The 23,121-nt window shown below is 41.0% G+C and overlaps 2 protein-coding genes across 2 annotated transcripts; both read left to right on the plus strand.

Moving 5' to 3' along the window:
* Window positions 1–18,720: 18,720 nt before the first annotated feature.
* Window positions 18,721–19,188, plus strand: LOC149187771 (uncharacterized). Its single transcript, XM_089409756.1, has one exon. It carries the CDS (start codon window positions 18,721–18,723, stop codon window positions 19,186–19,188), a length of 468 nt encoding a protein of 155 aa, XP_089265882.1.
* Window positions 19,189–19,964: 776 nt separating this feature from the next.
* Window positions 19,965–21,149, plus strand: LOC149187772 (uncharacterized). Its single transcript, XM_089409757.1, has 2 exons — window positions 19,965–20,612; window positions 20,757–21,149. The coding sequence occupies exons 1-2, from the start codon at window positions 19,965–19,967 to the stop codon at window positions 21,147–21,149; spliced, it is 1,041 nt and encodes a 346-aa protein (XP_089265883.1).
* The last annotated feature ends 1,972 nt before the right edge of the window (window positions 21,150–23,121 follow it).

The following is a 23,121-nucleotide window of genomic DNA, read 5'->3' on the forward strand; positions in this document are numbered from 1 at the left end:
CCCAAAAGATTGTAACCATTGGACTCATGATACAACATTAGTACCACCCATTGGAATGGAAAGAATCATACTATTCAATACATATTCCCCCATGCTTATATTGATATTATGGCACTGCCATAAAAATTTATATTTCCTCCATTTATAACCATCATTTGACACTTTGGTGTTGGATATAGAAATAAATTAAAATCCTTGGCTATCTTAGAATGAATAGAATTATGGGTACTACTTGAATCAATTAGAAATATTACCCTTTTCTTCTTGATATATCCTTCTATCTTGAGAGTTTTGGGAGTGGTAATTCCCACCAATGCATTAAAAGATATGGTTGGATACATTTCTTCGTTTTCAACCCCCAGGGTTGGTTCTTGGTGTATATATTCTTCTTTCGACGTTTCTTATTACATTTCTTCATCTTGTTCACAATCCATGTAAAATAATTTCTTCTCAACACACTTATGACCTTTAGTGTGTTTTCTATCACAACTTAAACAAACACCTTTTGCTCTTTTTTCCTCTAGTTTTCGTGGTGTCAACCTTGTAGGTCATTGGAGGCTAGGAGCAGCAACAATTCCATCTTTATAGTTGTGAGTGTGTTGTACCAGTTACAACCACCCTCCAAATTTTGGCCTGTACCAATTTCGGAGCCTGCCTTGAGATTTTCACTTGATAACTAAACACACGCAGGTTCGCTCCGTGACCTCATGTGAGTGCTCACATCCTCCTTTCATTTCATTCAAGTTTCTGCATGGTGGTATCTAAGTCATGCTTGCCACCATATTCTGGTTATGATCGAAGTCTTCACTTTGTATGTGCTTGTTGTGATCACTATGAAAACCTCTGTCACACTCACACGTGGAGTCATATTCATTGTCATGCAAGTGTCATCTTGATCAATGACCAGTCAATCATGGGTGTCATGCTTGTCACTTGCACCATCGGTCAGTCATGTTGAACATGTGTGTCTGTATGGTTTGGGTCATTTTGTCATCGAGTCATGTGAGTGTGTGTTCGTATCATCACCTATGCGTATTTTGATCGTTTACACACTTAGTCATTTTTGTTGAAGTTGTGATAACCAGACTCCCCTCTGATACCCAAACTATCACCCTGCTTTTGTTCCAATCAACTGTCCACCAGAAACAGTGCAAAAGCACCAAGCTAGTCTTTTCAAGTTGTGCTGCCAGCAAGAATTTCAATCAACCCTCATGCTAGCCACCTAGACAGTCAGACCTGACAATCACCCCGGGACTGACTCCCCTCAAAATTTGTGCAGAGGCCACTAACCTTACTCCCTTAGCTGATAGAGGAAATTGCACAGATAGGTCAAATAGGCACCAAGTGCCCGTCCCTGTTTACCTCGGAAAATTGTTCAGTTTTCCCAGTCATTCATCCCGATAGTTGACTGACTGTTCATCTTAGAAATTGCGCAGTGTTCATGAGCAGACCTTTCGCTACCCATCAGTCAGCTCAGCTCAGAAATTGCACAAAGATGATCAGTAGGCCGACCTCCTGGTCATAGTGTCGTTTCCCTTGCCAGCAAACCCTAACAGCACAGTATCAGTTCCCTACAGGAATTGCGCAGTTTCTACTACCAGTGTCTCCAACAGCCAACTGGCGGTCCCCTCCGGGAATTGCACAATTTTGGCTACCAGTGACCCCAGCACCTAGTTGCCAGTTCCCTCTAGGAATTGCATAGTTTTGGCTGCCAATCTTCTGGGCAGTTTCGCCAAAAAATTACGCAATCCCTGTCTGCTGACCCTTCATGCAGCCCAACCCACTCTTTTGGAAAATTGAGGAAATCTGGCCGTCCAGCCCCTGCTACCCGTCCATTCTGAAAAATGTACAGATCATCCCTTCCTTGCCTTCATGTAGCCCAAACTATCCCTCCAAAAATTTCCACTATTTTGTCTCCTAGCTGAGCTAGACCTCGCAGACAGTCACTGTCGACTCATATTTTTCGTCTTCATCAGTCAGTGACTTTTGCATAGTTTTCATTAGCAATGCCCGGAGCCATCTTCCTGCTTCGCAACCTTACTGCCTCTCCCAGTCACCTAGATCTAAAATGATCATGTATCATGGTAGACTAAGAGGTTTTGGATTTGATGTCATCTTGTCATGAGTGACTGCAGTTATAGGTACACCAAGAAACATGGCAAGATGACAAACATGATTAATGAAGGGAGCACATGCAGAAGGACAGGTTCACCAAGAGATGAATGAATGATGCATGTGAAACGGACGAACGCGACGAACATGCACCTTCACGAATAGATGAGCCTTTCAAGCCGTCCAACATGCAAGCAAGGAACAACATGTTAAAGCTTCATTAAGTGAACTAAGGACCATTGAAGACTCCGCACACTTTTCCGTGCGGATGTGAAGCTATGATACACCATAAAGACATCCATCACCCAACAACACTGTAGCTTGACATGCACTCCAGTAGCAGCATGAATGTACCAACACTGTCATGTCAAGTCATGTTGAGTCATGTCACCCACATCTCCACTATTGGCTTGTTGTCTATCAATGTGATGTAACATGGAAGTTCAAGAGACCCACTTGTTGAACAAAGAGGACTTCATGTATGTCAAAAAATCATGGAAGTCAAATTTTCATGAGGGTAGTTGAACAACCATAAGGGTCAGTTTCACCCCTTGGCTATAAATACCCCCTCATTGGTACATGGAAGGACCTTTCCACCTTAGCTCCTCCCACATAGCCAAGAAAGCCTATAATATTTTCCTTGAGTAAGTAGTGGCTCTAACGCCCCGCACTCAGGGTTAGTGATGTATGGTGTAATAATGTGCCTTGGAACTTTCACTTAATTCAGAAGCCTGGTAACAGGCCAACATGTTTTCACACATGTATTGTATCTATTGTAAGATTGATCTTTAACACTTGTAATGCATTTTTCTTTAACATGTGTTCTACATCTGAACTATTTCATTTCTTGTAATGCATAATCTATTAATGGAAATGTGTTGTATATGCTGTTAACATTGTCTCGCTTATGTAGTCTGCTCTCCCGGACATCAGACAAACCTTTCACATGAATCTTACTGTAAAAACTGTTGCACTCATTCAGACTGATCTGTTGAGTGCTTTACGTGTTATCTTACCTTGTATGTTGTGGTTTTCACATCAGTTTGGACTACTCCTCCGGAAGCTGTGCATGTCTTATTGTGTTGTGTGTTCCTAGTAGTGTTGGGACTACTCCCAGTCAACCTGAAACTCACTCTCGCCCTCTCCCTCGACAGTGAAAGAACCACTGACACAAGTGACACTTACACTCATCAAGCATGCATACCTCACTTCTCGAAGACAAAGGAAACAACTCTCCTATGTTGATAAGCAAGAGTTGAGGAAGATCTTTAAGATAATGGCAACTGGGCCATCATACTGGATGGGATTCCTACACCAAACGATGTGAGGTCTATTTGGGACTTCATACCTGTGAGATCCCTTGATGTTGGCGGGTCCAGCACCATGAACATTTTGGCGCTAGAAGGAGGGCCAGATGACAAGCCGAGTCCTCACATCTGTTTTGAATCTCTACATATATATCATGACTAACTACTGAGTTTCTCTTCTAGAATGTATGTCTTATTGAAACAATTTCATCGTCTCGAAAAAGCTCTCGGATAACGTGTCTCATAAAACATTTGATGGTGGAGGCTACGTAGCCTTGGTTAGGCACACAGTCGGTATTGTAGGCTCATGTGAAAGACATGGATTCCTTGAAGAATACATTCATTCTCTTGCTCATCTAGTCGCAGAGATAGACCGTGCTTTTAATCACTTTAACTAGAAACAACTTGATCAAGAAATTTTGAAATTACAAAAAGCACCTGATGAATCCGTTGATCAGTTCTACACACACTTTTGTAATCTTGCATACTGATTCCCTGAAGATGAAATTGATTGGGAATTTCTTTGTGGAATATTTGAATATATTCTTCATGTATCTGAACCCCACTCAACACGCTTCAGTGATGGAGCTATGCAATCATAGGCAGGCATAGTCACAGTCACAAGTGATTGTCTGCCTTCACCTCATCAAACAGCTCCACCACTGCATAGTGATGTGGGAGACCATGCACATGCCTCTATTGATCTGTCACACTCTCCCACCCCACCTGCTCTTGAGATTTGCACAATTTTTTCTTGCAAGCCTATTGGCGACTCTTTCCCTCGATCTCTATCCTCGCGTTCTGTTGATCCTCTAGATTGTACTGTCTTGTGTTCTCCCATTCTAGACTCCTCACCTATTCTGAACGAGGATCAAGCTATCGACAAAGTTCGTGTTATGCAGCCAACCTGTGCCATCAATCATGATGAGTGTGTGTGCGAATATAAAGAAGAACCTGCGGTGAAGGATGACTCGCTTCCAGCCTTGCCACATTCGCTTCATCCTACTAGTGTTGATTTCCCTTGTGAAAACACAGTTATGGATGTTTCTACTTCTGATCATTCACAAGACACCTCATATTTCAGTCTGTAATTACAGTGTGGAGAGCACTCATCTTACTCAGAAAATATATTCAATCTGTCATTTATCTTTCTTGAGAACACAGAGGGTGAACATCTTCACTTCTCATCTACCCCTCTTCCTGATTCATCAAATCATGAGGATGTCGAAAAACATCTTGAATTTTCTGATCTTGGTTGCCGTGATCTATCCACTTCCTCATTCGATCTTGATGTTGATTTAACTGTTATCAATCTATCCAAGGCATTGGTCTATGATGATATACCTTTCAACGAATTCAAAACCCTGTATACTATTGAGGCACTTCAGCTCGAGCTGATGGTTATGTCAGGCCCTCGCTCTCCTGACATTGGTTTCACTTTCGGTCAGGAAATTTTTGAAACACTTAAGGCTCCTCATCACTCTCTACCTTGCATTAAAGGTCAACCAAACACCTATATTTCACTTCCTCCACTCAAGCTACACGATCCCATCGCTCATGAGTTGGAGGAATATTACAGAGCAAGCACACATGCACAACATAAGTGGCCTACCATTCTCACATTTGCTTGCACGTCATAGTCAAGAGAATGCACACAATAAACATCTGCATGCAATGTAGCACAACACCATGGCAACTCCTGGGAGAGCATGTCATGTGCGATCACTCATCTTTGTTCTGAGGTTGCTCATAAACTCAGAGTGTGTTTATCTTCACTATTATATCTTTCTTGTTTATTGGCTTGTATAGTTATCTTGTTCACGAACCATGCCTTCACCAACATGGGTCAACCAATGCACTGGTGGCCACATTGGAAGTATCACCTCACGTGAGATGGCCCATGCACCATTAGTTTAGGAGTAGGAATAGTGTTTGCTTTTTTTCTTGTCTTTGGTTTCTAGTTTGCATGATTGTTTGCTTGTTGACTTGGTTGCTTTGCTTGCTTGTTGTTGTTTTCACTTTGTTTACTTTTCTTACTATATTTATTTATGTTGTTTTGTATGATTGGTATATTAATATTTATGTTCTCGAAAATAAGTTCTACCAACTACTACGTTCTAGCTTTTGAATAGAGTATGTGGCTGAAATTTGAGGAAAACTCATGACACTACAACACTTGGCCAATATTGTGTTCGGCTTCTCTGTGCTTGGTTGTAGCCTTCGACTAATGAAGTCTTGACGGAAAATACCAACCATTTACAAGGTCCAACCATGAACCTGTGTCCACACTAGGAAGCTCCATGCCTATACTCAACCTTATTCTCTTTGTGTTCAAGCTCATCCAACTAGTAGAAATGGAGAAAGGGAAAATCTAAATGAGAAAACCTATGTCAAAGGTCCTACATCCTTCCTTGAAGGAACAACCTCTTCTTCTCCCAATAATTCAAGATCCCTCTTCCACCCCAAAAATAAATAAGTGCCTATGCATAGTCCTCTTCAAAAATACAAGGACGAAAGAAGAGAAAGGCTTCCTACGTAGAGAGGTGAAGCATGCAACTCCACCGGGGTACTGACTAGGATCGCTGGTAGTGGAGTAATTTGTGTGTTCTTGTGTGACTCTGTGGGGATACTGTCGAGGCTTGGTGGCAGTGGAGCAACACCAGAGATGAAAACATATACTTTGAAAATCTTCAACTTACGAGCTAATCTACCCTTCCGAGATTTGAAACACTGAGATCTAAGCTGAACATTTGATTGTATTTCATTTAGTTGGCAAAGATTGAACCATATATATCCATGGGGTAAGTGGGGAAGCCGAACTAACCCACACAATGATTCAATACTCCCCAAAAGACCAATGCCCTTTGCTAGCAATGAATCGAAACAAAGAAGCTGGAGTTCTACTAGTGTGTCGCCAAGTGCTGTAGCAGCTACAACCACCCTCCAAAATTTTGGCCTATACCAACTACGGAGCCTCCCTTGAGAGTTTCACTTGATGACTGCACACATTCAATTTCACTTCATGAGCTCGTGTGAGTCCTCGCATCCACCTTGCTTGTTCATTTTTTTCAAGTTTCTACATTCTGGTGTCTAAGTCATGCCTACGACCATGTGCTGGTTAAGCTCAAAGTCTTTTCTTTGTATCTGCTTGTTTTGATCGCTAAGAAAACATCTGTCACACTCAAAAATGGAGTCACATTCACTGTTGTGTAAGAATTGTCTCGATCAATGAACAATCAATCGTGAGTGTCGCACTTTTCACTTGCACCATCGATCAATCATGTTGAACATGTGTGTCTGGATGGTTTGGGTCATGTCATCATCGTGTAATGTGAGTGTGTGTTCGTATAATCACCTATGCATATTTCGATCATTCACACACTTAGTCATTTTTGTTTAAGTTCTAATGACCAGACTCCCCTCTCACACCTTCACAATCACCCCGCTTTTGACTCGATCGACTATCCACTAGAAACAACACAGAAGCACCAAGCTAGTATTTTCAAGTTGTGCGGCCCACAAGCATTTCAATCAACCCTCATGCTGGTCACCCAAATAGTCAGACCCAATAGTCACCTCGCGACTGACTCCCCTCAAAATTTGTGTAGAGGCCAATAACCTTACTCGCTCAGCTGACTGAGGAAATTGAGCAGACAGGCTAGACATACACCAAGTGCCCATCCCTGTCTACCTCCAAAAATTGTGCAGCTTTCCTAGTCAGTCATCCTGACAGTCGACCGACAGTTCATCTAAAAAATTGTGTAGTGTTCATGAGCAGGCCTTCTATTTCCCATTAATTAGCTTAGCTCAAAAATTGTGTAGAGATGATGAGCAGGCCATTACCAGCAACCTGTTGCGGAAGACTATCAGTTCCCTCCAGGAATTGTACAGTTTCTACTGCCAGTGTCTCCAGTAGCCAACTAGGATTTCCCTCTAGGAATTACATAGTTTTTACTACTAGTGACCCCAATAGCCAGTTGCTAGTTCCCTTTGGGAATTATGCAGTTTTGGCTGCCAGTCTCCCGGGCAGTTCCCCCAAAAAACTGCGCAATCCCTACATGTTGACCATTCATGTAGCCTGGCCCACTCATTTGGAAAAATGAGCAAATATGGTTGTCCAGACCCGTTACCTGTGAATCGCAAAAAATTCACAGAGCATGCCTGCCTTGCCTTCCTACAGCTCGAACTATCCCTCCAAAAACTTGCGAAATTTTGTCTCCTAGCTAAGCCAGACCTCACAGAAAATCACTCTCGACTTATATTGCTCGTCTTCATCACTCAGTGACTCTTGTGTAGTTTTCCTCAATAGTTCCCGGAGCCATCTTCCCGCTTCGCAACCTTGTTACCTCTCTCAGTCACCTACATCCAAAATGATCATGTGTCACGATAGACTAGGAGGTTTTGGATTTGATGTCATCTCGTCATAAGTGACTGCAGGTACAGGTACACCAACAAATATGGAAAGAATAGGAACAGGATGAATGAAGGGAACAAATGAATAAGGACAAGTTAAGCAATAGACGAATTAAAGATGCATGAAAAACAGATGAACGCGACGAACATACACCTTCGCGAACAGATGAGCTTGTCAAGCCTTCCAACATGCAAGCAAGGAACAACATGGTAAAGCTTCATCAAGCAAACCAAGGACCATCAAAGACCTTATGCACTTCAACATGCAGAGGTGAAGCTATGATACACCATGAAGACATCCATTACCCAACAACATTGTACTCAAAATGCGCTCAAATAGTAGCACGAATGTACTAGCACTATCATGTCAATTCATGTCGAGCAATGTCATGGGTCATGCCACCCACATCTCCACTATAGGCTTGTTTTAAATCAATGCGATGTAATGTGGAAGTCCAAGACACCCACTTGTTGAACAAAGAGTCATGTAAGTCGAAAATTCATGGAAGTCAAATGGTCATGAGGGTAGTCGAAAAACCAAAAGGGTCAGTTTCACCCCTTGGCTATAAATACCCCCTCATTTGTACATGAAAGGACCTTTTCACCTCAGCTCCTCCCACATAGCCAAGATAGTTTGTAATCTTTTCTTTGAGGAGTAAGTAGTGGCTCCAACACCCCGCACTCGGGGTTAGTGATGTATGGTGTAACAATGTGTCTTGGAACTTTCTCTTAATTCAAAATCCTGCTAGCAATCTAGAACGTTTTCACACATGTATTATATATGTTTTAAGATATATCTTTAACACTTGTAATGCATGTTGCTTTAACCTGTGTTCTACATCTGAATTGTTTCATTTGTTGTAATGAATAATCTATTAATGGAAATGTGTTGTATATGTTGTTAACATTGCCTCACCCATGTATACTTGTCTCCCGGACATCAGAAAGACTTCTCACATGCAGCTTGCTATAAAAATTGTTGCAGTCACTCAGACTCATCTGTTGAGTGTTGTACTTTTTATCTTACCTTGTATGTTGTGATTGCCACATTCGTGTGGACTATTCCTTTGGAAGTTGTACATGTCTTGTTGTCTTGTGTGTTCCTAGCAGTGTTGTGACCACTCTGAGTCAACCTGGAACTCACTCTCACCCTCTCCCTCGACAATGAAAGAACCATTGACACAAGTGACACTTACACTTACCAAGCACGCATACCTCACTTCTCAAAGACAAAGAAAACCACTCTCCTATGTTGATAAGAAAGAGTTTAGGCAAATATCTAAGATAATGGCAACCAAGCCATCATATTGAATGGGACTGCTACACCAAACTGTGTGAGGTCTAGTTGGGACTTCATACAGGGGAGATCCCCTGATGTTGGTGGGTCCAACACCATCAACAGAGTGGAAGACCTCTTTGTTTCCTTAATTTTTCTCTCAAATTTTCTTGCAATCTTGAATGCATTCTCCAATGACTTAGGTTCCCAAAGGTGAACCTCATGCGCAATGTTATCCTTTAAGGTACCTATGAAGACATCCATAATATTCTCTTTTCTAATATTAGTTACCTTGATATTCACTCTTTGGAAGTCCTCTATGTGCTCCCCAACTAAACTCTTTTGCATGAGATTTATCAATTTCCTTAAGATGGTATTTCTCTTTGTATCCTCATAATGTGCTATCAATTCCTCCATACAAATTTCCAAATGAGAAGCGATTTGTGAGAACAAATTCATCGATAATATACACACTAATTTGGTTATTAATATGAAGATTGTGTACCTTTTGTTTATGTTGCACATCATGTAGATCAAAGAACTGATCCATCTATAGTATCTATGTTATCAGATCCTTGCCATCAAACTTTCTCATAAGACATTTTTAGTATGGTTGGTCTTCAACCCAAAGTTGGAGTCTCTAAAATAATGATTCACATTCCTTTTTTTCATCATGATTTTCATGGAATAGCTTGTCACCATTAGGAAGCCTTTCTTGTAAAAATTTCGTCAAGAATTCCTTCAAGCCTTCCACGCTTTCTTTTAAACCTTCCATGTATAATTTTAAACCTTCCATGTCCCCATTTAAACCATTCATGTCCTCTTTTATGTTGGCTTTCAAACCTTCCATGTCCCATTTTAAACCATCTATCTTAACATTCATCATTTCTTCCAGTTCATTTATCGGTTGCTCTTTGTGAGAGCGAAATTTTTTGCACTTGGTCCCATAATTTTGATATTTTATGTTGCATGTATTCCTCTTCTTCATGTGTCACAATAGAGATTTCTGAGGGATTAATGAGCATAGAATTTTTTGTTTTGGAGGAATTTTGGAAATAATTAATGATATTTGTGCTTCACTATGCCCTTTGAATCACCTCAAATTGATTTTTTGAACAAAAGTTATGCAAATTTAAAATATACACCTTTTAGAACTTAATTTTGAGCTTGTTGATAAGGCTAAACTTGAAACTATTTTATCTCTATCATTGTTTCCTCCCAAGGTCTAAAATTTGATCCTACGATAGCCCTTTGTGTCATCTTTCCAACTGCAACAATTAGACTGAGATTTGTTTCTTCAATATAACATTATGCCAATTCTCCCATGATGACCTCATAATGTACTGGTTCAGTAGATAAAAATTGTATAGGATGCTAAGTTTCATTGTTTTAACCTTTGGCCTTAAACGTGTACCCACCAAACTATAGTTTGTGCACCTTTATTCAATTTTAATCGATGCTCCAAGAGAAACTTATGATGATTACAAGAATTATGGAGCATGCAGTAACCCTAACTCCATTGGAGCATATCTCTGAAAATATAGTGAACCCACATATTAAATTGTAACCAGATGTTCATCAATATTTCACCTTCATGTGGTATCGATTCCAGGGTCTGAAGCTTCACAGAATAAAACAAGTTATATCGAAAATTCCATGATGACCCGTTTGAAGTAGAAAAACCATGGAATCAAGATATATGATACCAAATGTTATGTATCTAGATAAAAGAATAATACATAAACATAAGAAAAGGTAGATAAAAGGCTAGATAATAAGCCACTTCAAGGGGAGAACCTCTCTTCACATAAATTAAAAATTATTGGCTGATTCAAATGACAACACCTCCTTGGTATATATAAGAGTCTAAAGGGTCAAAATATAATTAGGGATTACATAACAATAATAATGTAGGGGCACAAAAATAACAATATGGGGCTACACTAGTATTATAGGGACCTCATAATTTAGATCACAACCTATCTTGTATCAACAACATTCTAATTCTCAAACCTTTGTAGAAAAATGAACCAATTTTGAACCTCAACTAACAAATATAATCAACGTACAATCTTCATTGGTAAGAAATATTCATATAATAGGCCTTTACAATAAAAACAATGGAGTTCCCAATAATATAAACATAATCCTACAACCTCTACAACAATAATACTCAACCCATTTATCAAATTACAATTCTAGTCATTAGAAATAACTTCATTCATTAACAATTTCAACAGGTCAACAGCTCCAAACCCTAGCAAGGTTTGGCATTTTGTTAGCCTAAATACCTAGATCACCTATTCAAAAAAATAGTGTGTGTTTAGAGATAAGACTCTAGATAGATGCATTCTTTTATACATCAAGAAATATTATGTTAGTTAGTTTTGTATATTAGAAATCAATTGTGTATCCTTTCTATGATCATATATACTATATTGAATAAAAAAAGTGTTCAAAATTATCCTTTGTTGTTATGTTTATATTTGGAGCCAATAATAATGAAAATACTGTATTTGGTGGCTCTCTTGATTTTTTTAACCTTCCAAATACCAATGTCCACATCCAATCCAACTTTTGAGAGTTAGTGCTCAGCCTAGTTCATTTCCATGTAACCATCATTGAAGGTGACATGAGGGAAATTAGATACTGTATGTTTGAATTTTTTGGAATAAATTATATAGTGATTAGTTATGTAGTTGAGAGGATCCCTTCATCAAATTCACCACACGAGGAGAATATGCATATATATGAATTTTATAAATCCCCTATTCATGGAAAATGTGAAGTAGAATATTTAGAGGAATAAGATCAACAAATTTGTTTGATGATCTAGCCTACGTCAAAAAATCCCAAGGTGGCTAGTTTGTATATATACTTTAGGTTGAGGTTGTTATGGCTAAGAGCTAATACGAGTCCAAAGAGAATCTAGGATAGCCAGACTTTTGATATCAATTTTGAGATATGGGAGTACCTTGTTTCCAAATATGGTATGGTTATGATCTAGCCAAACCCCCAAATCTATTCGAAAGTGGAAGTTCTTTATGCCACTTCATGTATCATGAGAAAAAATATTTTTGAAAGGGTTTAATCAATCTAATGTCCCTCCCAAATATAGGGCATTCCCTATTATTGTCAAATTTATACCCAGACTAATTTTATTGAGGAGAAATCAAGGTAAAGGTGGAATATTTATTCTTCTACTTGATGACTATAGAAAGCACATGTGGGGTTCTAGAAATAATATTTTTTAAAGGTTATCCCATGTTGAAGCCTTGTTTCAAATGAGAAGACACATAAAGAGTGTTACTTTTGCAAGGAATTTGAGTTCTCATAGATTATTCCCTGCTACGGAGATGGAATTAGTGGACATATTGTGTAAGGGATAATATATATACTTAGAATTATATTCCCTAGTTCAGCTTGTGCCCATATAAGTTGGTAAGATTGAAATAATAGGGAAATTAACGAGTGTTGGAGAGTTTCAACATACAAATCCCAATCACGTGCCAGATCAGCTTCAATTCATAACTCAATGCTAGAGGCCCATATTTTCATACCACGAATCACAATCCTTTTGGGAGACTTAATTAATAAATGGAAAACCTCACTCTTTAACCTAAGAATCAATTGTTTATGGAGGAGCTATTTATTTGAGCTCATAATCCATGGATGTTTCCCTATCAGTACCTGAGATCCATCATTAATTTTCCATTGAAGGCTATGACAAACGAGGGTAGAATCCTAGGTCATGGCTTTCTAGATGATATAACCATTATAATATTATTTGGTTGGGTTCCTAATATAATCCATTATTGTGGATAGAGTTATGTATTTGTTTTGTGTTAATTATTCCCATAATCCTTCCCCTTGAATTTGGCACTAGATACTCTTGCTAGCAAGTTCCCTTGAGAAAAAGGAGATGTTTATGAGACGTCATCCCCACTATACCATGGGTATACCTTGGGGACTGCAAGTGATCTCCACGATGCCAGCACCAATGGACCTCTATCCTCCCCTCTTGTTGATAGGAAATGGAAATATAATTATTAGATATTGTCTAATATTCCTTTCAGGATCCATGTGAGGGACGCCTAATAAATATTTAAATCCTTTATTACAAATTTATAAGGACCCACTTTTCTATGCAATGAAACCAAATATTTTACTATACATGTATTATCTCTTCAATATTTTCTAGTAGCCATAAACAATCCAACTTCAAATAGTTTATTAATTTCAGAATGAATCACTAGAATTTAATGCCTATCTAAATTTCCTCAGATTGGAAATATAGTTTATTTGAATTACCATGTAGTTGATTTTCTATGAGTCCCCACTAGTATATTAAATATTTATATATATTTATAGCTATACCTATGGAAAAATAAAAATCATGGAGCGATCTAATCTACTCAAGGTGCCATAGATTCCCTTCACAAAAAATTAAGTAATTATCAACAAGGAGTAATGGTGAGAGAATAAATGATGCCCAACTATGATACCTCTAAAATCATTCCTATTATAGACATATTTTATAAGTATACTATAAATTCCTTTGACAATTAGAAGAAAGAGATAGAATGAGAGAGGGAAACCCTATTGTTGTCATCTTTCAAAATTAAAGAAACAAATGGTTGCACCATTTATAATTACTGCAAAAGCATATGAACTAATGTAGTTTAAAACCCAAGACACAAAATAGTGGAATAAACCTAAATGAATAAGAAGCAAGTGAATGTAGAGCTAGTTGATTATGTCAAATTTCTTTCATAGATCCACCTTGTACACCACTACTTTCTAATGAATAGAGTGAATGGAGTGTGGCACCTCTTGAGCTTTAAGTATGGATCTCTGAATTTCTCTTCCTTTTAAAAATATGTATTGTTATAAAGAGATATTGGTAGAGAGAATATCCTTGAGGTGGAGAGCAATGATCTCAAATATTATCTTTTATACGAAATTGTAGAGGGATACTCTTCTAAATTGCTCAAGAGAGGATGGGTTGTTTATTTTGAGAATGAGGGAAATATAAGTGGTGTTAAAATGTGCTAGGATCTAACCATAGATTATGGAGTATTTGTATTCTACCACCTTGACCAAGTCATCCTGATCCATAATGTAATAAAAATATCTAATAAAGAATTATATCAAAATCCTATCAGGTTTTGGGATTTTCCCTTTTTTTTTTTAACTATGAAGGATCCATTCCTACTTCGTTGGATACATCAACCATCATCTATTCATTCCCTTCTTGGTCTATAAATCATGTGAAATGAGATATCGCCTGAAGAATTTTGTTGATTTGAGCTCTTAAGTCTTCCTTGTATAAGATATTGATGTGATACCTTCCTCCACCATGCCACTGAAGCAATTATCTGGGGAGTCATCATATTTTTCTATTTCCTATATGGAATTAATGGTCATTCAATGGTTGGAAATGTTATGGAAATATTTTGTATTCGTTTCCTGATTATAGATAGAATTCCTAATTTCATTCTCCAATCCTTCTATCAGTCTAATAGAATGTTCCTATTAAAATACTCCAATATTTTTACCTATTTCCTTTGGAGATTGAAAAAGAATCCCTTTCCCTCTCCTTCAATACATTTCTTTATTTTATTTTTTTTGTTTCTTCAAGTAGATTTGAATTCCCCTTTTTTTTCATATTTTCCCATGAGATGGTAGTATATTTTTATCTTTGAAGGTTCTTTTGGAAATGAAGAGGGTGAATTGCTTCATTATAAAAACTATAGGGTCACTATACATCCTCAATTACTTGATCAAAGGTGGTATCTTCAATCTAATGGATGTTAAGCTTGAAGGGACTAGGATGCTTATGTAAAGAGATGTCCATTTCTACAATGGTAGGGAAATGATTTGACTCACCACTAACAAAGACCTAGTCATGAATTTTGAGTTTATCCTCTAGGAAATATTTAAGAATTTAAGAATATCCAACATTTTTGTAATCCTCGCATCTTCCACCATTTAATTCATCCATGTGGGCAGTAATTTTGGGAATGAATGTTAAGTAAACCCACCCCCTCAAGGAGGTTGAGGAGGAACTCTAGGAGAGGATTTAGATAAGTAGTTTGACCCCAGTGCGAAGATAAGATCTCCCCTAATAATCACTCTATCTCCACTAATTAGGGAATTTTGGAATGCAGAGTCCCAAAATTACTTCCTTTCTAAGTAGGTCTCTGCTAATGGTGCTAGATATCACCAACATACAGGGGGTATCACTGATGTGAAGTCCAAAATAAAACTTACACCATTTGGATTATGAGCCCCATTCAGAGTATTTGCCTGACCACCATAACGAAAAGGTTCATCTTGGTTTCAATGGATAATAGAAGAGATTATATGCATAAACCTTGAATAAGTAAGTAAGTTGACACTGTGAAGTACCAATTGCAGGATGTAAAAGGAAACCTTCATGAGGGGAGACATGAAGTGAGTCTCTAGGAGGAAAGTAATAGAATTATCTTAGAAGAGGCACATGATAACATGGAAATATTAGTTAGTGAAATAGTTCACACAACGATATTAAACTGAATAAAACACACACTCAACAATAAGAGTACCAATGCCACCAAAATATTTCAATTTCTCCAGTACATATAAACACAACATATACTGTAAGCATCCCAAGAATAGACCTAAAACATTTGTGATACATGCATGAAAATGTGTTGACTTATAGAGATTCACTTATAAGGTGAAAAATCCAAGTACATCAATTACAATGGTGAACACTAGTTCCAATTGTGGAACATTAAGTCACTCCTTGCTTCTCCAAAGAATATTTTTTCTCTCCAATGCCAAGTAGAGAAGCCAATATTGGCTCTCCAAATATTAAGCCTCCAGAAGTCTTTTTCTTGAGTTATGAGGTTTCTTTTATAATAAGGGCAATGAAATTTCATATCCCCATGACTCTTGAATTACCCTCATGACTCTTGTACTACTAATGTGTCCTTTTGAATTCTAAACAACTATTGAACTTCCAATTTCTTTTGGAATTCTCTATATGATTTCTCGATCGTAAAGACATTTTCTCCATATATGACTAATTGAATTTCCACATTCCACATATGACTCCTAGACTTCCACACATTACATTATGTCTTTTACAATTATTACAATACTACATCATGACTTCCACATCATCATATGATGAGACTTGACATGTCACTATCTTTGATGACTGGGACTAATAGTGACTGATGACTTGGAATTTTTCTAGTGGTGAAATGGCTGCCACTTATGTCTTGATTTATTCAAGAAACTTTAATCTCTTATGTCATCACCCTCCAAAGGGTATTTTATGTACTGGAGTGTTTGTGGTATTTTGATCATTAAGGTTCAGGTGTGCTCTTCGTCCTTCAAGTAACTTAATTTTTTCTCTTTGCCCTATATTCCCCATGCATTTCTACCATGATGTTTCTCGAATACCTACTTCCGCAATCATTCATGATAAGGAACGATGAGATTGAAAATATCCTATTCTACCATGCTTTATGCATGTTTTCTATTCATTAATTTTCAGTGTGCCTGAGGGGGAAAAGGGGCTTATGGGCACATGGGTGTACTTCAAAAGGCTGAAGGGCTAAAGGGGAAATGATTCATGTCTTAGGCATGCACTCATGTGCTCAGAATAGGGAGACAGTTAAGGCATGATGCATGACGCAAATATAAAGGATGAAGGGGAAGGCTATGGGGTTCCTAACTGCATTGTGCGCTCAAGCGAGAGAAAGAGGGTGTAGAGCACTCTTGTAGGCTAAATTATGTACCTTCATGCCTTCAGAGTGTGCTCATGCACTCAAGAAAATAAGAAGCCTCATTCCTTTAGGTTGAAGGAGTGCTCTCAAGGAGTGCACATTCCTTTGGGTCGAAGGAGGGCACATCCCTTTAGGTGAAAGGGGTGAGATCAAAGGAAAATATTGAGGGTGCATAGCGAAAGTATGAAGCTTGATGCCTTGAGAGTGTTCTCATGCACTCAAGAGACCAAAGAAGGCACATGATGCAAGTTTGAAGGCTGAAGGATGAAGCTTCGTGCCTTGGAAGTGTGTTTATGCACTCAAAGGGTCAAGAGGGTGTATGGTGCATTATGGAAGGTTGATAGATGGATGTTAAGGCCTCTGAGGTTTGCTCATGCGCTCAAGGAGGGTGCATTCCTTTGGGTCAAAGGAGTCCCAAGGAGGCTGCATTCCTTCAGATCGAAGGAGTGCGCTCAAAGGAAGGCTTGGTTTTAGAAGGGCACAAATTGGAACAAGGAAGGGGAAATATGGATTAAGGAGTGCTCTTTTCACTCTTTGAGGGTGCATGACGTAATTTTGAAAAAAAAAGGATCTCCCATCAAGGCTTTGGGTTGTGCTCATGCGCTCTTAGCCTTAATGAGCTCATTTTGCAATTGAAATTTGTCAAAGGTTGGGTGATAAGGCAAGGGGCGAATAAGATGCGTTTAAAAGTAAAACCATGTGTGACTGATACCAGATCTTCGAGAAATTATAGAAAATCTTTAGAAATGATAAATGTGCATCAAAATTACACTTTTTACACATTCCCTAAATACCACGAGTGAAGTGTGTGCGACTGCAACCCAAAATTATCGTTTTACAACAACAAAGATGTTATGACCATGAAATGAACCTAAATATGTTCTAATCAATGCAACAACACTTGATGTCGGACATGGATGGCACAATAATAGCACAAGATGAGAAGGTAGTGTTTGGTGAGGAAGGATGGAGTCTGCAGTGCGAGGCGGATATGGTTAGGGTTTCGGTCGTATCTCTTGTCTGCAGCTCACCGCGCCCGTACCCGGTTATCTCTCCCGGTTCCCGCACCTACATCCCCGCCGCGCCTACGAGTCTATCCTCCATATGACGCTCTGCAGTTACCGTCTTCGCATCGCCCTGTTTCCTACCGTTTGATGCCCTCCCTTCCGTTACGTCTCGCTATCGATACCCGTATCACACCTTGGATACCTGTGCTCCGAGGCTCTCACCGTTTCGAGGGTTCCGCTAGCTGGCAGTATGGAGGACCTTGATGCTGTCGATTACACCGAAGATCCGTTGAACAGCGTCTCCATCTGGCGTACCCCCTCTTCCAACTCACAAGGTATGTATCTCCCGGAACCTTCGGATGATTTTGCTGCTTTCTCTGCTGGTGACTCCCCGCATCCTCCCGTTATTCTCCCGATATTCCCCCCTCTTGGCCTGCATTGTCTACTCCTCCCCTCTCGCCGGCCTCCCTGGGGTTTGTCACGGGTTGCCTAAAACCTAACCCTAGTTCCTCTCATTCTGCAACGTATCAATGGCCCTACCCTACCGCTCCGTCTTCGACTCCCACTCACCCCGCCGCCGGTTCACATTCGGGTTGTTTCTCTGATATTCCTCCTCTCTCGGATCCACTCCCCATCACTGGTTCCTTCCCCCTGCCCTCACACCCATTACTAACCCTCCTCGCAGCCTTGACTCCCCCCCGGCTCCGTCTCCCCCTCTGCCTCCTCCTCCGAGAACAGGACCGGGTAAAAAGTACCGTTGCTTCAGATCCAGGGAGGAAGACATTTTCCTCCGGCTCGAGGAGGACATCCAGTGGGGAGACATCATGGAATTTGCTGATAGGATTATGGTGGGTCGCATCAGAGGCCGAAATTACTCGGCTGCACGTTTAAAGGCTTGGGCCACAGAAGTTTGGGGACAACACTTGGTTGACATACCCTTCGTGCAAACCTTTGTGAGGGGATGGTTCGCATTACGTTTTGCTCGTGCGGATCACACAAATTGGGTACTCTCCTCTTTCTGGCACTTTGAACATGCTCCGGTTCTTCTGAAACGCTGGACTCCCATGTTCGATCCGGCCACGGAACAGATCGGAATCGGCCCCGTTTGGATCAGACTCCCAGGTCTTCCCCTGCAATTTTGGTCCGAAGATATCTTCCGCAGAATTGGCAATGCAATTGGGGTCTACATGGATTATGACAAATCATATCTTCACACAGGCATGATGGCATATGCGCGGCTTCTCATTAATCTGGATACCAGGGGGGGGCTTCAAGAATATATCACTATCTAGTGGAAGGACTTCTCCAGGAAACAGATCATAGACTACGAAGGGATCCCTTACAGATGCCGCCGTTGTCATAAGGTTGGTCACCTCTATCGGGACTGCCCACTTTTGAGAAAAGGGCCGGCACAAGCACAGGGTGCGGCACAGGAACGACCCTCCCCACCTCCAAGTCAATCTTAGACTGCGGTGCCCGCCGGGACTCCAGTACAAGCTGAAGCTGCTCCTCCCATACCGACTGGATCACTGGCGGAAGAACCCACCCGTGCATCGCCTGCTCCCGTCCCAGATGACTCTGAACCGGCGGGCGACGATACACCGGGTATGTCAGCTGTCTCCACTTCTATTTTACTCTCTTCTTTGCATGATCTGGCTACATCTGTCACTTTGCATCGGGCTGTACCCACTACTCCTCCCGCATCCATATCATCCATTCCCTCCTCCCGAGTGCCCTTTCCTCCCTCCACCCTCAATTGTCCCATCCCCTCCCCCTCTCTCTATGACTCGCCTTGTCCACCATCTCTCCCCCCGCTGGCGACCGATCCGCCACCGGGGTCCGTCTCCCCGGCCCCCCCTCGGTACTCTCTCCGCCCCCGGACTAGAGGGATTGGTACTGACGCTATTGGGCTGATCCTCGACCCTTCCCCTTCTCACCAGAAGCTCTCGCGAGGGCGTCCATCCCGTCTTTCAAAAGCCAGACATGCGGCTGATGCCGAAGTCGCACTTGGTCGACAGCAGACCATCTTCAGTGCCCTTAGAGCAAAAAGCCCTGCCACTCATCCGACATGAAGACCTTATCCTTCAACTGCAGGGGGTTTGCTAGTACACCCAAAAAACTAGCCCTTCGAAGACTTCTCTCCCTCTCTCTTCCAGACATCATCTTTCTACAAGAAACGCTCTGTAATGCAGACACCCTTATACCATCCCTCGAGGCCTGGTTACCTAACTGGACCTTCCACGCTATAGATGCATCAGGGAGATCGGGGGGTCTGGAAATTGGTATCAATAACAGAGCGTTGAGAATAATTAACTCCTGGGGTGGCAGAGGATTCATTGGCATCGATGCCTATGTACAGTCTATGGAAACAGTCCTTAGACTCATTAATATATATGGCCCTTGCTCTGACAGAGCGGCCTACTGGCATTCTCTCTTGAACTCTGTTCTCTTTCAACAGGATAACATCATCCTAGGAGGGGATTTGAACTTCACATTGGGCTTCTGTGAATCATGGGGGCATGCAGCCAGGATTGACCCTTTCTCGGATACCATATCCACCCTTCTGGAGGAACACCACTGGATCGACACCCCCATGACAAAACTGCAACACACATGGTCAAAAAACAGGAGTGGTGAACAGAGTCTGGCCAGGAGGCTCGATAGATTCCTTATTAAAGAATCCCTCCACAACAGGATTGCTCGTATAAGGCAATGGGTGGGATCTGGAGGCATATCCGACCACAGACCAATTTATTTGGAATTCTCTGATATTCATAATAAAATTAAAAGCCCCTTCAAATTCAACTCCTCTTGGTTAAAAGACCCATCAAATATTCAGATGGTCACAAATTACTGGTAGAGCCACCCCATCGAAGAGGAGGAACACTTCACTGAGTGTTTCATCAGGAAATTATCGGAGCTTAAAAGGATCTCGAAGGCCTGGGCACACCAAAAGAGACTCCGTGATGATCAATCCTTGCGAGAGGCTGAGGACTTCATTGCTGCTCATGAAGAGGAGGATGGTGGCATCTTTCCCACTCAGGAAAGGAAAGACCTTTACATGTCTCATATTCTAAAGAGATCCCAGATCTTGAAGGACAGGGAGGAAAGCTGGAGACCTCGCAGTCGAGCCATTTGGCTCGCTGAAGGGGATGACAACACTCGTTTCTATCACAGATTCACCAATGGGAGAAAGGCTATCAACACTATATGGGAGCTAAAAGATGAACAGGATCATGTGATCACTACTTAGAGGCAACTATCTAAGCTCGCCACAGACCATTTCAGAAGCATTTATGAAGCACCTTGTGAAACTAACATTCTTGAAATCATGAGAGTGGCTGAGAAATTCCCCAGATTCGTTGATCCGGAGGAACATGATGATCTCACTAAGGAGGTGACATTGGCAGAGCTGGAAGCAACTATCAAATGGTTCAAAAAGGATAAAAGTCCAGGCCCTGATGGCTGGACCATTGAATTCTACATTTCCTTCTTCGACATACTGGCAGATGACCTATTGATAGTCATTGAACTTTGCAGACAATCGAGCAGGATCTCCATTGCCATCAAATCCACCTTCATCACCCTTATCCCCAAATCTGATCAGCCTGTATCTTTCAATGACTTCAGACCCATCTCTCTCTGCAATTGTCTCTACAAGATTATTGCAAAGATTATTGCCAACCGACTGAAGCCTATATTATCCCGCCACATCTCATCTGAACAATTTTCCTTCCTTGACCATCGTCAGATTCATGAAGCCATTGCCACTGCACAGGAACTCCTTCACACCCTCCATACTAAAAAGCAAAAAGGCATGATCCTCAAAGTCGACCTCACTAAAGCTTTTGATAGAGTAAACTGGTTATACATCAGATTACTCTTGACTCACCTTGGCTTTCCCTTTCCTTTCATTAAATGGGTCATGTGTTGCATTACTGAGGTTGCCTACAGTGTTCTTCTTAATGGAGAGGCCACTCCCTTCTTTACATCGGAAAGAGGGCTCAGACAGGGTTGCCCCCTCTCCCCTCTTCTTTTCCTCCTGATTATGGAAGGCCTGAGCAGACTTATCTTATCAGCCAAGGACAAACAACAGCTCTCGGGTATCTGCATATCCAACAATTTTCATCTCACGCACTTACTGTTTGTGGATGACATTCTCATATTCCTCAATGGAGGACTGAGTGACACCACAACACTTCACAATATATTTCTACTATTTCAGCTTGCTACTGGAATGATGATTAATGAAGGTAAATCTACTATTACGACAGTTGGCTGCTCTCGCCATGAAGCTACTTATGCATCCCAGCGGTTCCCCTTCACCTCATCTAGGCTTACTGATGGCATCAAGTACTTGGGTTACAGGTTGAAGCTCCTCGGCTACAAAATAGCAGATTGGACTTGGCTCCTTGCCAAGGTGGAGAAAAGACTCCACATCTGGTATCATAAATACCTCTCTAGAGCAGGACGCCTCACGCTCATTAAAGCTGTCATCGAAGCCACGCCTGTATACTGGATGACACTGGCTTGGATACCCCATGGAGTCCTAAACAGAATACAGAGCATATGCACCAGATTCTTATGGAATGGTCAGCAACCTGGGAGAATCTTCGCCTGGGTAAAATGGGACACCATTGCCAGACCTAAGCGATGGGGTGGATGGGGTATCAAGCGACTTGATCTGTTTGCTAAAGCCCTAGCTGCTAAACTAGGCTGGCTACTCCTGACTACAGACAGCCTCTGGTCACGAGTGGCACAAGCAAAATATATCAGACCCTCCCATCTCATGGATTGGTTCCGACGACATCACAACCCAGGTTCCAATATCTCAAATATTTGGAAGGCTGTTTTACTCTCCCTACCGCTTCTCAGGGAAGGCATCACTTGGCGCATTAAGAGTGGACAGGACGTGAGAATTGGCATAGATCCCTGGGTAGGATGCGGCAACCTACACAGGCTCTCAGACGACCTTATCAGACACCTACATGACAGGGGAATAACTCACATCAATCATATAGGGGACAATGCAAACACAGTATTTCTTCAACAGGCCTGGTACTCATCCGCTACCTTGGACATACCGGATCAGTGGCAACCTGAATGGAACGCTTTTACCGAGGCCCTCACTCAAGCCAACATCAGACTATCTGAAGGACCCGATGAACTCATATGGGCCATCGCTAAACACGGACATTATACTCCAAAAGAGGGATATCTGAAGC

This window comes from Pinus tabuliformis, chromosome 3_1 (assembly GCF_031772625.1).
Source record: "Pinus tabuliformis cultivar Carrire ecotype Pingquan chromosome 3_1, CPIR1, whole genome shotgun sequence".
Lineage (NCBI taxonomy): Eukaryota > Viridiplantae > Streptophyta > Pinopsida > Pinales > Pinaceae > Pinus > Pinus tabuliformis.